The sequence below is a fragment of the Danio aesculapii genome, chromosome 14 (assembly GCF_903798145.1).
Source record: "Danio aesculapii chromosome 14, fDanAes4.1, whole genome shotgun sequence".
Lineage (NCBI taxonomy): Eukaryota > Metazoa > Chordata > Actinopteri > Cypriniformes > Danionidae > Danio > Danio aesculapii.
The window spans coordinates 23,806,473-23,820,859 of NC_079448.1; the positions used below are offsets into that span (position 1 = coordinate 23,806,473).

A 14,387-nucleotide genomic window follows, 5' to 3' on the forward strand; every position below is an offset into this window, starting at 1 on the left:
AAAAAACGACCACTAGCATAATGAAAGGGTGGTAAATTTGAACAGTACACAAGGGATATATTTTGGTAGTTTCTGTACTCAAAAACGATGTTTCGCTCACAGGTATGTTCAGTGTCCCTGTCCTTGGCGGACTTGCAGAAACAAACGGAGAAAGAGCTGGAGAAATGGAAAAAGGACAGACCCAACTCGACATTTGACCCACGAGGGCGCTGTCACGGACACCGGATGGCATGGGAGAGAGCGCAGGACAAACAAAAGGAGCACGAAAAGAAGGAGCGGCAGAAGGGGAGCTTGGCCATTCCTATAATGCGCTCACACTCCTCCCTTTCTCCTTCACTCCTGCGCAAGAAATGGAGGAAAAGGAGTAGTAAGACTGACACAGAAGAGTGGGATGGAGGAGGAAGAAAATTCACAAGAAGCTTGATAGAGGAGAGCGATGACGAGGAGATCAGGAGGAGGAGCTTGTGTGCCATCGTTGGGGAGCAAAAAGCCAAACAGGACAGATTATCAAACGATCTCTGCGCACACAAACACAAAGATCACAACACACATCTTCCAAAGATCGCACTGATAGCATCCTCCAGTATTGACTCGGATGTTTTTGAGAAAGAGCCTTCAGAAATATCTTTAAGGCGACAGACTGGTGATTCAAAAACTACACACGGCGAAGAGAAGAGGAGTCCTGGGTGTATCATTGAGGAGAGCATACAGAGGCATCAACACACTGTAGAAAAAGACAGAAAACAAGATGATATGAACACAGAAGCACAGATCATTCAAAATACAGACGAGCAGACGTGTCAAGATGAACAGAATGTGGAGATTACTTTAGAGCCTTGTGAAACAAATACACCTGTTGAGAACGAAGATAAACAGACTGACTCAAGTAAACAGGAAGAGGAAATACAGTCAAACAGGGACATACAGGAAGAAGACATACAAACAGAAGAGGGCAAACAAGATGTAACAGAAAACAGGCGGCCACAAGTCATAGTACATGAAGACAGCCTTCAAAATATTCCAGACATACATATAGATGTTATCCAGGAGGAACAGATGGGTCAAACATCTGGAGATCAACAGGACGATCATGAACATCCAGAAGAACTGAATTTGAGCATCCACACAGCAACAGAGGACGATAAGCAAACTGCACCTAATGGTGAAGATCATACAGATGTTGACAAGGCGGAAAGTTCTCAAGAAGAGTTTAATGTTCCCCCTGAAAGGACACAGATCGCAGATCCTTCAAAAATGGCTGAGGAGAAAGGTGATAAGGGATTAGTGGAAGAAAAGCAAGAAGTATGTTTAGAAGAAAGAGACGATCACCCAGAGCAAACATCTGGGGTGGCGTTAACATCATCCTCATTACAAACTGAAGAAGAGAGTGAAACTGAGCATCCAGACAGATCTGCAGATCTCATCCAGCAATCCCAATTAATCGACCCAGAGAACAATGACATGGATATTATCAATAGAGGCGAAGAGTTAGCACACTGTTCAGTGGATTCCACTATAGGTAATTCGTTAGAATCTGGCAACCCAGAACAGAGTGATGCTGGTGGCACAAACACTCTTGAACCTCAGGAAGAAACAGTAGCATTGAGACTCTCAGAAGATAATAGCATGGCTGCTGCCACTGTTATCACATCTGATGACACCAGCGAGATCACTTCAGAAAATAAACCAGCTGTATCTGAAAATGTAGTATGTTGTGAAATCAAAACTACTGAAGAATTGTGCAACCTTACACACAGTGTAAACGTTAATAACAAAGTGAATACCACAAGTGAATCTGTCACCCCAGAGAGCAGTGTAATAGATTCTGATGTTGGGTCCCTGGGAGGCAATGACACGCATGTTACAACTAGATTTGGCAACCTTCAAAACAACATGACAGATGTTACCACTGGATCTGAAATGCCGGAAAGCAGTGAAATGCAAACTGCTGTTGGAACTGACAATTCAGAGAGCAATGCAGTGGATTCTACTGTTGAAGACTTAGAAAGCAACCAAGTAGTTATAACAACTGAATCTGGCAACCTAGAACAAAGTGACAACCCAGAGAACGTTATAGTGGATTTGGTTGTTGGGTCTGACAATTCAGAGATCATCGAAGAACCTGTTATTGCTGGAATTGATCCTGTGTGTTATTCAATCCATCATAATCATGAATCTGGCAACCCAGATGGCACTACGGTAGATTCTGCTGTTTGCAATCCAGAAAACAATAATGTGCTAACTACAAATGTACTTGACAGTCCAGAATGCAATGACATTCCAATTTCATGTGAATCTGATGACCCAGGGAGTAATATAGGGAATTTGGCTGATGGATCTGGCAACCAGGATCAAAAACAAGTGGATTTCACAACTGGTCATGAAAATCCAGAGAGCAATGAGATACAAATAGCAGTTGGAGCTGTCACTTCTGACGGTTCTAATGTTGAAAACACAGAAAGCAAAGTGCTTGCAGCACCTGAATCTAGCAACCTAGAATGCAATGATATACAAGTCACAAGTGGATCTGGCAACTTAGAAAACAAAGATGTTTCATTTGTTGAGTCTGGCAACCCAGATAACGTAAAAGTTGCCATATTTAAATCAGCTCACCCAGAGACCAACAAACAGCATGTTAGTGCTGCATCTGGCAACCCCACTGAGGAATCTGCTGATGGATCTGACAACCCTCCTAATACTGAATGTGCAATACCACCAAGCAGTCAGGATTTTGAATCTCCTTTTCCAATTCCATCTTCAAAATCCACACACCCAAATGTCCCACCTAGTCAGCTTCGTGTGCGCAGGACTTCCAGCTCACGGGTTTTCTATCCCACAATCCTCTCTGAGGACACCTTCAGAGAGCCACAGCAGCAAGAGCACACACAAACAGATATGACAGCACACACACTCACAGATGACACAAACATTCAACCCACCTCACCGACAAAGTCAGGCCAAAAACGTATGGGTCTTTTCCGCCGTTTACGTGGAGAGAACAATAAAACCCCCATCCCCAAAATCCTCATCCAGGACTTTAGCGAAAAAGATGAGAGGCTGACTTCGAAAGAGAGGAGGAGGAGGAAAAGAGAGAAGGAGCGAAAAGAAAAGGAAGAAAAAGACAGAAAAAAACAAGAGAAGGAGATGGAAAAGGGCAAAGAAAAGGAGAGGAAAAAGCCTCAGACAAGAGGAAAGAGCTTTCAGGTGCTGAGCAAGAAGGGTGTTGATAATGCTGAATCTGAGAACAGTGACTTTCAGACATCTCGAACGCGAAGAAACTCTGCTCCTTTCTCAGACAGTTATTTTTAAACCATGGTGCTGGTGGATCTGGCAACCCAGGAAGCAAATAGGTGAATGCATACCAGTGAAGTATTTGTTAGAACTGTGACAATCCAGAATCTAGGGATGTGTCTGTTACAAGAGGAATTGGCAACCCAGATCTTAAAAACATGAAGGTGACCATTGCAGTTGTACATTGCTGCTGGGTCTTGCAATCAGATAGGAATATAATAGATTCAGCTGCTGATAACTAGGGCCACACCGAATCTGCGCGTACAGAAACCTGCAGATCTTTTTGCCAATAATGCAGTCTATTTCTTGTTTAAATGTGTGTACATTTATATTTATTTCATTTTTTTTATTAACTTCCTTAATATTATTGGCTAATATAAAAATGTTCATATGATTTATTCACAATAGTTTGCAAAGCTATATTGTTTGTCTTTCAGTAGATATATATATGAGAGACCTGCTTTGTTTAACAATTAAGTGGATTTGCATTGTAAACGTTAAATTAAAGTTAAAAACATATTTTTATTTCATATATTAAGTTTTAGTTATGATAAAAAATCATCTGGCATAAATTTTTTACAAAAATTCTGCACAGAAAGAGCAAAAAATGTCTGCAGATTCTGTCTGGCCCTGCTGATAACCTATTCAGGATAAAGTGCTTGTAACAACTTGATCTGGCAACCCATGTTTGCAATAACTTAACTCGCGTGCCCTTTTCTGACATTTATTTTCAAATAACCAAGGACTTGATCAAATATTTGAATTTCACAGTGGGAGTGAGATGCTTTCAAGTTGTGCAATGATTCGACGTGGGTTGTTATGCTCACTGCTTCATCTCTTGGTTAAAAGCCATTATTTTTTTATAGAAAAATAAAATCAAAAGGTCTAAATATGTGTCTAAATATATTCGGCAGTCTTTGTGAGGATGAATGTGGGAGTTTCATTCCACATCGTTCACTCCCGAGTTGGGTGGTTATGATGTTTCTGTCTGATTTTCATCTTCACTGTCGCTGGCAAGCACTTCCTGGCTCTGTATCGTCTGATTGGTCAGAGAGGGAGTGGGCAGAACTGAACCGAAGAAAAGTGAACAAAACTGAAAAGGAAAAAAAGCAGAGGGTAAATATTAGTGAGATCTGCACATGACGATTCTTTCCTATTTTATGATTACTGTACCTTTTTGTTTGGAGGTCTTTCTGCAAGGGCTTCTTCTTCCTCGTCATCACTGGTGGGGTGCTTTCTGTTATTGGTGGGTTGCTGAGGGCATGTGGGCACATGTGACGGTCCAGGAAGTTCGCTGGTCTCCATTGCGATGAGAAATGAGTCCATGTCGTCGCTCATGAAGTCGTCTGGTGGTTGCTCTGCATCAGGGCTGAAAGGGTGAAAAGTAGAAGTACTAACTGAAGATCATAATAATGTCACGTTCAATATTTGAAGACTTTCTGTACCGTTTTGTGTTGGAGTTGACGTGGTTCTTTTGATGCGAGTCCTCTGATAGTGTAGCGAGGACAAAATTAGCCTCTAGAACACTGTCTGTCACATTCAGGATGACTGGACTTAAAGACAAATGAACATATAGAATGATTCCACTTTTGAGCAATACTTTATTGGTTAAAGGTTCAGGGTTGGCAAGGCCTGATCAAAAAATGCATTAATAAAAAATGCATTCATAAATTCAATTGATCAAGTGTTCAAATAAATGTCTACTTCAAATAAATCTTGTTCTTTTAAACTATTTATCAAAGTATCAGTCACATTTTACAATAAGGTTTAATCAGAGTGGTGTGGTGTGACAAAAATACTCTTGTGATTAACCTAGAAAGAAATCAGAGGAAATCGTGTTCAGGTTCACAACATCTGATGTATCTACAAACCCTGTAGTTAGGACCTCGGATCAACGTCTCATGTGAAAGACGGCCCCCACAGATCTTTCACTATATCGGGCATTAAAACTCACAGACAGGTTGAGCACCCCCTTCTGGCCTCACTAACACCTCACCCAACAGCAACCTTGTTTTCTCATGTGGTCTTCAATCCAGGTACTGACCATGCTCAGGGCTGCTTAGCTCAGTAAGTAACTGGTCATTTTTAGTTATTAATCATAGTTCCGAGTTATTAGTTCAACATTTACTAGTGCATTATTAAATTTAAATTCATGCTTTTTAACGTTAGTTAATGCACTGAGGAAACATGAACAACTATATATTCATTAACTAACATTAACAAAGATGAATAAATACTGTAATAAATGTAGTGTTCAGTGTTTGTTCATGTTAGTAAATACATTAACTAATACACCAATACTGTAAATTGTTACCAAAGTATCCTCAAAAAGTGCAGGATATCAGCATATTATACTGATTTCTGTTAGATCATGTGACTAGAGTAATGGCTGCTGAAAATCTTGCAAACCCCTAAATATTTGATCAGTAGTGTACCTATACATTTAAAAAAATTAATAAAGGGAGCAAATTAGGGCTGCTTGATTATGGGAAAAATCATAATCACTATTATTTAAAACGATTACAGTCAAAATAATTAGCCCTCCTGTGAATTTTCTATTTATTTTATAAATATTTCCCAAATTATGTTTAACAGAGCAAGGAATATTTCACAGTATTTCCTATAATATTTTTTTCTTCTGGAGAAAATCTTATTTGTTTTATTTTGGCTAGAATAAAAGCAGGATTAAATATTTTAAGGTCAATATTAATAGGCTCCCTTAATCAATATATTTTTTTGATTGTCTGCAGAAGAAACCATTGTTATACAATCACTTGTCTAATTACCCTAATTAAGCCTTTGAATCGCACTTTAATCTGAATGCTTGTATTTTTTTAAATATTTAATAAAATATTATGTGCTGTCATCATAGCAAAGATAAAAGAAATCAGTTACTAGAAATGAGTTATTTTTCTGTTATGTTTAGAAATGTGTTGAAAAAAATCTTCTTTCCATTAATCAGAAATTGGGGAGAAAGGGTCGCTAATATTTCAGGAGGGCTAATAATTCTGACTTCAACAGTAAATACAGAGTTTTTTTCCTCCCTGTAAATAAGGAAAGGGAAATAAATACAATAGAATAAAAATCTAAAACAAACTGTGCTTTTAACATCTTCACTGTAAGGAAAAAAACTATAAGGCAGCAGAAAGATTGCGAACTGTCACTTTAAGAACAGTAAGGTTCAGCTTAATGGTTTCTCTTTCACATGTCTTTTGATCCTCAACTCGTTTGTTTATTACACAAATGAGGGTTAATAGGAATAATTAATAATAAGCGCTTACATTAGGATGACTTTAGATGTGTGTGCTCTGCTCGTGTCTGAGGCTGAGCGCACACACACAACAGCATGCATTCGCATTCGCGCTTTTAAAAACATGAATATTCGAATGTACGTCAATGAATGATGCGCATTCCGTGTTGCAAAAGTTACATTACAGAACATGCTTTTAGTCATTTTCACGTGAAACTGAGCTTTGCAGAGCAACAAATGTGTACAACTGAAAAGGGGGCAGTATATGATGCAACAATCATTTTATCTCGATTAATGTTTTTTCATAATCATTAGAAGCCAAAATCGAAATCGAAACCAAATTTTTGATTAATTGCACAGCCCTAGAGCAAATTAAACTACACTAAACTAAAAAAAATACACTTACCTGCCCGGCTCATCAAAATACATTGAGATTGGAAGACAAGATGACTCTGCAAATCCAAGTAAACCCTGAAGCAAAGAGAAAAATCAACAGCATTGGTTTGTTTTAATGTAGACGTACCCTTTGTTTATTTTTATTTAATCTTGATTAATTTAATCTATATTTTACTTTAAGAAATCCAACAAAAATGTGTTTAAGATCCATTCTTAATACCAGTAATACTTCCTAATTCTGAATTGAAAATATAGTCATTGACATTCAATCAAACTCATACTTATGCTACAAGTACAAAAAAAATCCCTTACTCACTGTATTGTGCATCAATTAATTATTGTTTTTGAAAAAAACAAAATCTTATCAAGATTTTCTAAATTATTTTATCAAAATCCAAAAAATGTATTGGGTTTAAAAATATATAATGCATACAATATACACTCACCGGCCACTTTATTAGGTACACCTGTCCAACCGCTCGTTAATGCAAATTTCTAATCAGCCAATCACATGGCAGCAACTCAGTGCATTTAGGCATGCAACCGAGTATCAGAATGGGGAAGAAAGGTGATTTAAGTGACTTTGAACATGGCATGGTTGTTGGTGTCAGACAGGCTGGTCCGAGTATTTCAGAAACTGCTGATCTACAGAGATTTTCACGCACAACCATCTCCAGGGTCTACAGATGATGGTCCGAAAAAAATTAAATATCCAGTGAGCGGCAGTTCTGTAGGCACAAATACCTTGTTGATGCCAGAGGTCAGTGGAGAATGACCAGACCTGTACCTAATAAAGTGGCCGGTGAATGTATACAGTAAATACACTATAATAATTATAATTATATAATACATTTACAAGATCCGATCAGAAGAATCAGATCACGATGAGTAAAGTCAATTTCTGTCCTAAATTATGTTCCTCTAAGGGTCACTATTTTGTCAACTTCAAAGAACAAGGGTTTGTGTCTCTAATGGCCTTAGCATCACCTTAAATACAGTCATACTGCCTGTATAAAATGCACACCCTGACCTGATGCAGAAGACATTGGTGAACAAAGTTATTTTTACAGTTTATTGGTGCACAAAAGTGTTCTTGGAGCTTCATATGATATAAACCACTGAAGTCACATAAACTGTTGTTGGTATTTTTCTGGACTGTGATGGATTCTGTCTATGAGAGAGCTCTCGGATTTCATCTGAAGTATCTGTATAGATGAATGAAGGCCTCAGGACATTGAAATGACATGAGGGTAAGTAATTAGTTCTAACAGAATTTTTTTTTTGGGTGAACTCACCCTTTAAGATAATAAAACATGTACAATTATATGATTAAAACATGTACATTACTTTTTAAAAACATGCTACAAATGTTTGCCTTGGTACAATGATATACTTTAGTTTCTATGTGTAAGTGTAGACAGCATTAAAAATAGGCCTTACAGGAGTAGTTCACTCTTGTCTTTGCGTTTGAATATGTGACTGTCTGTGTGAAAACACACTCACCCTGAGCTCTTTAAGGCAGAAGGTGATGCTGGTCTGAGAGCTGATGGAAAAATGATCAAACTCCTCTGAGCTCAAACATAATTCAGTCATCATTGCTCGTGATGAGTCTGAGGGAAGAAAAAAAATTGATTCATTTTAATGCATTCCAGCAGAATAAAGACAAATGATGGCAAAGCTCATACCTGCATCAGCCTCCACATGATTCCTGAGCCACACTCGATCGCTGCTCACCGACAGATTCACCTCCTCCAGAGATGGAGGAAAATGCAGAACTGTGTCCACCATCAACCTACAGTGGACAACAGTAAATAAAACAGAACATCAGTAATGTGAATGGCCTGATGTGGAGTTTATTTAGATAAAGAAAAATGCAAACCTGGGTTGAGCTTGTAGAATGTTTGTACAGCTCTCTTTATCAAACACGGCTTGCAAACTCTCACAGTCCTGAAAGGACAAATTGTGGGTTTTCAAAAGCCCTGTAAAGAACAGTTTAGGTTACCATATTGTAAAATATGCCACTTCTGTGACATTTATAACAAGATAAAATGCATTACTGTATGAGTGCATAACAAAGTTTTCTGCAGGTTTCATTAAGTCAAATTTAAGACTTTTTAAGGCCCTTTTAAGACCATTAAGAATGAAATTTTAGACTTATACAGGGTTAAACACACAGGATTTTTTTCTAACAGCCCGGTATTATCACGAGGAATCATATAATTGTTTTTTAGTTGTCTTTCCCTGATTAGGCGAATTTGCTGAAAACTTAAATATAAAAAATAAGGTTTTACTGAGATGTATTGTTGTTGATTGGATGGATGTCAGCCAAATTGGAAAGCTTTACTTAGACAAAGCAAAAACAAAGCAAAATTAAGACCTGTTTAAATGATTTATCTACAACACCATATTGCAGTGAATTGAAGACTTTTTAAGGCCTAAAATTTAGTTTGTAAAATTTAGGACATTTTAAGACCCAGCGGACACCCTGATAATGAAGGTTAATCAAGTCAAGTCAACTCAACTTTCTTTGTAAAGTCGATTTCACATTACACATTGTTTCAAAGTAGCTTTAGAGAGAAAAATCTGGGTGTTAGTGTTTATAGTATTTTCATATCAGAGACTATTAAGTCTATTTATTATTATAACTTATTACAGATTAAAGCTGCATTTTAACAGTTTATGTTCATAAGATTTTCAGATTTTATGCAAGGTATTCATTCTGTGTGAAAGCCTGCTCTTTTTTATTTCCTTAAAAACTGTAAACCTGAAAGAATTAGTAACTAAAGAAATCTATAATGTATAGTCCAGACTAATACATAAATCGATGTAATTAAGAGCAGTGAATTCCCATTATTTATAGAGCTTTAAACAGAAAAAAATATCTATCATGAGGCTAATTTTGAATGGACAGGGTAATATTTAATACTGATGATTACAGTATAAAATGACTAATGTTTGCTAGTTCTACTAATGCCTGATTTTGCCCGTAAGTTAGATTTAAATAAGTTATTTTAATCATTATTTTATTGGATATCCTGATTTAGCTATACCTAAAAACATAAACTGTTATTAACAAAATAACAAGCTAGAATAAATAATTTATATCATTGAATTTATTGCAGTCAAAGTCTTTTGTATAACAAAAACATTTGCATAAGGGGTTACGTGACCGTATACAAACCAATGTGTCTCACACAATTATACATTTTCAGCAAAGCAGAATTCTGGGTATCTTATTTGTATGCTGGTGTCACCATTGCTTTGAACTTAAAGGTCCAGAAGCACAATTTCAGTAATTGTGCACAAAAGTATTTACAGGTTGTTACAAAGAGCACATCATAAACTTTTTCACTGTGTGTAAAGGGTGTCTGCGGGGTCTTAAAAAGTCTTAAGACCTATTAAGGGCTAAAATTGTTCTTTTAAAATTTAAATTCATTGAAATATTGTGTTGTAGGTCTACAATCATTTTAAACAGGTCTTCATTTTCCTATTTCCATGTAAAGCTACCCAGTCGGGCAGACACACATTCAATTACCAACAATAAAGCTCTCAAAAAAACCTTTAACAAAAGTGTAATTCATTTCCTCTGTTTACCAATATGGTTTAATAATTATCTTCCTTGCAATAACATTTGTTAAAAGCTGTGTTTATAGATACCTGGTAGAGACTGTTGAGCTGGACAGACTGTTGTGAATGCATTTAGTTTAATATTGTTTTTAAAACTTGTCAATTTCTTAAAAAAAGAAAAGTTAACTTGAACAAAAGTGCATATATACAACTAGACTTGGCATGTTTTGACTAATTGTTTTGAAATTATCACTAAGAAATAATTAAATCAGCATTTTTTGATAGGGCAAGTAAAAATTATTTCCATTGGAAAAAAATCTTACTGTTTAGCTCCATATCTATCTGAAATGTATTCATAACACTCTTAAAAACATCTTAAATTTGACTACATCAAACTTTATACACAAAGTTGTGCAATAAAAAATAGTATACATGTAATCATTGTAAAAAAAGTTTTCAAATGTATGTTTTTACCATGTTTACAGTGCAGAGTAATAGTCAACCGACTCTTCTCACTGTTCAACTGTATACGGCATTTTTCAACAGATCGCTCCAAAGACGACAGTGACTTGAACACGGCCTGAACACTCTAAAGAAGACAAGACAAAAATTCTTGAATGGTGCTAATAGGAGTACATGTAAATAAATGGGCGTCATTGAAACACATTAACATTCTATTGAATAAGTAATTAAATAATAGGTATTTAAAGACATTTTCCCAAATAATTTATTTACTCACCCTCATGTGGTTCTAATCTTTATGAGTTTGTTTTTCCTGTTGAACACACACAAAAAAAGATATTTTGAACAATGTTAGTAACTTGTAACCAGAGACTTCTATAGTAGGAAAAAACAAATACTAGGAAAGTCAATGGTTACCGGTTTCCAACATTTTTTAAAATAACTTATTTTTGTTCAACAGAAAAAGAAACACAGGGTGAGTAAATGATGACAGAACATTTTAGATTTGGGGAAACTATTCCTTTAACTAAACCATAAAGTGCATGGAGTGAATAGGCGCAGGAGATGTTACTTTGATGGGCATCTTGCAGCGAAAGCTCTGATCTGTTGGAGCCTGGTATCTCTGGAAGAAGAGAGGAGACAACTGGAAACTGGCAAAGGCTGAGCGGGAAGAGTTGACCGACCGCAGGGCCAGCTAAAAACACAAGACACAGAATTACAGGATGGATTATGCATCTCACATCTGGGTAAATAAAAACACAACTGAAACATTGATAATGTTACCCCATCCTCCACAGGCTCCAAATACAGCTCCTCTCCGATTCTCGACAGGGAATGTATGGCTTTTGCTAAAACTACAACAAATGTGAATCAGTTTTCTTGGTCTATTCATAAAAGCATCTTTTAAGAGATTGATAAGGTTGAGGTAAGGTTAGTTTTATATTAGCACGTTCGTTCAGTGTCAACTTGTGACAAGCTCCCTATATTGTTTATCACTGTACTGAACATTAGGTCTGAAAAGTGAGTATGACGTTACATTAAGTATGAAACAACATTAGCACTATTTTTTTGACTTGTGGATATAAAACCAACTTTACCTCAAGCTGTTGAAGTTACGTTGCTTCACATGTTTAGATTTAACTTATTTATGTATTGCGTCACGAGTGAGCTTCCATTTACTAACATGAGTTTAATCACCTTTCACATTTCCTCCAGTTGCAACACAATCCATGATATTTTGTCAATAATATTATTTTTAAACAAAGTAAAACTATCCACCAGGCTCGATCTGCTTGATACTACTGAATCACGTAACCGGCCACATGACACCAGCGGCGCTTATAACGCGGAAAATTGATCGTAAAGAAAAAGTTTAAGAGCTGTTATCTTTTATCGAATAAAAAGCCGCATACTTTACAGAGTAATCTTGTTATAAGAAGATAATTCAAGAAATTGGCAGTTGTGCACCACTGTTTACTTCGAATCCGACATATGGCGCGTATTTTCTGCTCCACCCAATCAGCGCGGAGGTCTCAGACACACAGCGTTTACGTCATAACAAAGCGTCCACATACAGATACAGAGGCCTCCCACTATGCATAAATAAAAGACAGTAAGAAAACAGGTTCCACAGGGTCAGCTTTAGGTTCAGTGATGTTAAAGTAGTTATTCTCATAAGTTTAAAACTGACATGAAGAGCTGTGTGAAAACAATTGAGTAACATTCAATTCATTGGTGAAAAGTAAAACTAAACTTTTAGTTTTTAGGGTTTTTCCTTTTTTCTTTAGATGTGATAGTGTTTTAAAACATCATCCTCATGTGATATAAAAATACATATTAATGGGCTATATACACTGCTAGTGTTTTTCAGCCAATGACGAACTTCTGGTGAGAGGTTTATGTTACTATTTTCAATTTCAAAGGTTCCTTTTACAATTCAATTCAGTTCACCTTTATTTGTATAGCTCTTTTACAATGTAGATTCTGTCAAAGCAGCTTCACATAGAAGATTATGGTAAATTGAAACAGTGTAGTTCAGTTTTCAGTGTTTAAGTTCAGTTCAGCTCTGGTCAGCGTGGTTTATTATTCACTACTGAGAGTCCAAACACTGAAGAGCAAATCTACAGGTCTCGAACCATGCAAGCCAGTGGCGACAGCGGCGAGGAAAAAACTTCACCGGCGAGGAAAAAACTTCACCAATTGGCGAAAGTGAAAAATAAAAATAAAACCTTGAGCATCGATGTTGTAATTTAATGTTACAGCATTGATGTTGTAATGTAATTCAAATATAATCAGTTAAATAGACTTAAGCATCCATTTTGTTGTTAAAGCATAAAATAAACTAAAATAAAATAATCTGTCATATTTTAAAGACATGGCGTGGAAAAAATATAATTTAATGCTTCTTATTTGGTCTGATACCCACTTTATATCGTATCTCAGCCAGGCAGTGAAGATCGCTGTTTTTTAGAAAAAAAATCAGATCTTAAACACAAGGATTTTGTATGCGATGACAATTAACCAAAAGTCCTGAGGCTGACTGACTGAAATCAAAAGTCTGTGTGCATTTATACCCCATTATTTGGCTAAATTTAGTTCCTGTTAGTTTTTAATGACATTCTACTTTTTGCTCTTTTTGTTTATTTACAGATTTATTTATATACTTATTTTATTACGTATTTATTATGTATTAATATCAGTCTGTTTCGCAATTATATGTTTGTTTTAACTGTAAATGTATAATTATGTTTTGTATTAATTGCTTTATAATTATTAGATTATTTAAATAAAATTTGTTTCAGTTGTTAATATTTTATTATTTATTTTAATCTTACATTTTATTTCTGTTAATTCGACGATTTAGGAGGCAGCATGGTGGCTCAGTGGTTAGCACTGCCGCCTCACAGCAAGAAGGTTGCTGGTTCAAGTCCCTGCTGGGCCAGCTGGCATTTCTGTGTGAAGTTTGCATGTTCTCCCTGTGTTCTCGTGGGTTTCATTCAGGTGCTGCGGTTTCCCCCACAGTCCAAAGTCATGAGCTATAGGTGAATTGAATAAACTAAATTGGCCGTAGTGTATGAGAGTGAATGTAAGAGTGTGTGCGTGTTTCCCAGTGTTGGGTTGCGGCCAGAAGGGCATCCGCTGTGTAAAAAAAATATGCTGGATAAGTTGGCGGTTCATTCCGCTGTGGCGACCTCTGATTAATAAAGGGACTAAGCTGAAAAGAAAATGAATGAATGAGTGAATGAAAGTTGAAGGTTCATTCCACTGTTGCGACCCCTGATGATTAAAGGGACTAAACTGAAGGAAAATGAATTAATGAATAATTCAGCTATTTAGTAAATATATTTAATTTGTTTGTACTTTTATTATTTTCCCCTAATGCAGACCCAAAGAGTCTTGCATGTACAAGTGAATATGTATG

At 36.4% G+C, this 14,387-nt stretch overlaps 2 protein-coding genes across 3 annotated transcripts in view; one reads left to right on the forward strand and one right to left on the reverse strand.

Moving 5' to 3' along the window:
- tbc1d10c (TBC1 domain family, member 10C) overlaps positions 1 to 3,768 on the forward strand; it is a 15,972-nt gene extending 12,204 nt beyond the window's left edge. Inside the window, exon 9 of the mRNA XM_056472006.1 lies at positions 103 to 3,768. Within this exon, the coding sequence (XP_056327981.1) occupies positions 103 to 3,309 (3,207 nt within the window). The 3' untranslated portion in view covers positions 3,310 to 3,768. The remainder of the gene's footprint in view (positions 1 to 102) is intronic.
- A 233-nt stretch (positions 3,769 to 4,001) lies between these two features.
- Positions 4,002 to 12,468, reverse strand: rad9a (RAD9 checkpoint clamp component A). 2 transcript variants are annotated; one of them, XM_056472007.1, is made up of 11 exons: positions 12,164 to 12,468; positions 11,750 to 11,820; positions 11,538 to 11,660; positions 10,979 to 11,093; positions 8,817 to 8,916; positions 8,623 to 8,729; positions 8,441 to 8,547; positions 6,948 to 7,012; positions 4,737 to 4,844; positions 4,465 to 4,660; positions 4,002 to 4,384 (listed from the first exon to the last, which is right to left on the reverse strand). In XM_056472007.1, exons 1-11 carry the CDS (start codon positions 12,195 to 12,197, stop codon positions 4,265 to 4,267), a joined length of 1,146 nt encoding a protein of 381 aa, XP_056327982.1. In that variant the 5' UTR covers positions 12,198 to 12,468; the 3' UTR covers positions 4,002 to 4,264. The 2 variants fall into 2 exon arrangements, with proteins under 2 accessions (XP_056327982.1, XP_056327983.1); XM_056472008.1 differs by lacking the exons at positions 11,538 to 11,660; positions 11,750 to 11,820; positions 12,164 to 12,468 and adding exons at positions 11,244 to 11,279; positions 11,463 to 11,492.
- Positions 12,469 to 14,387: the final 1,919 nt, after the last annotated feature.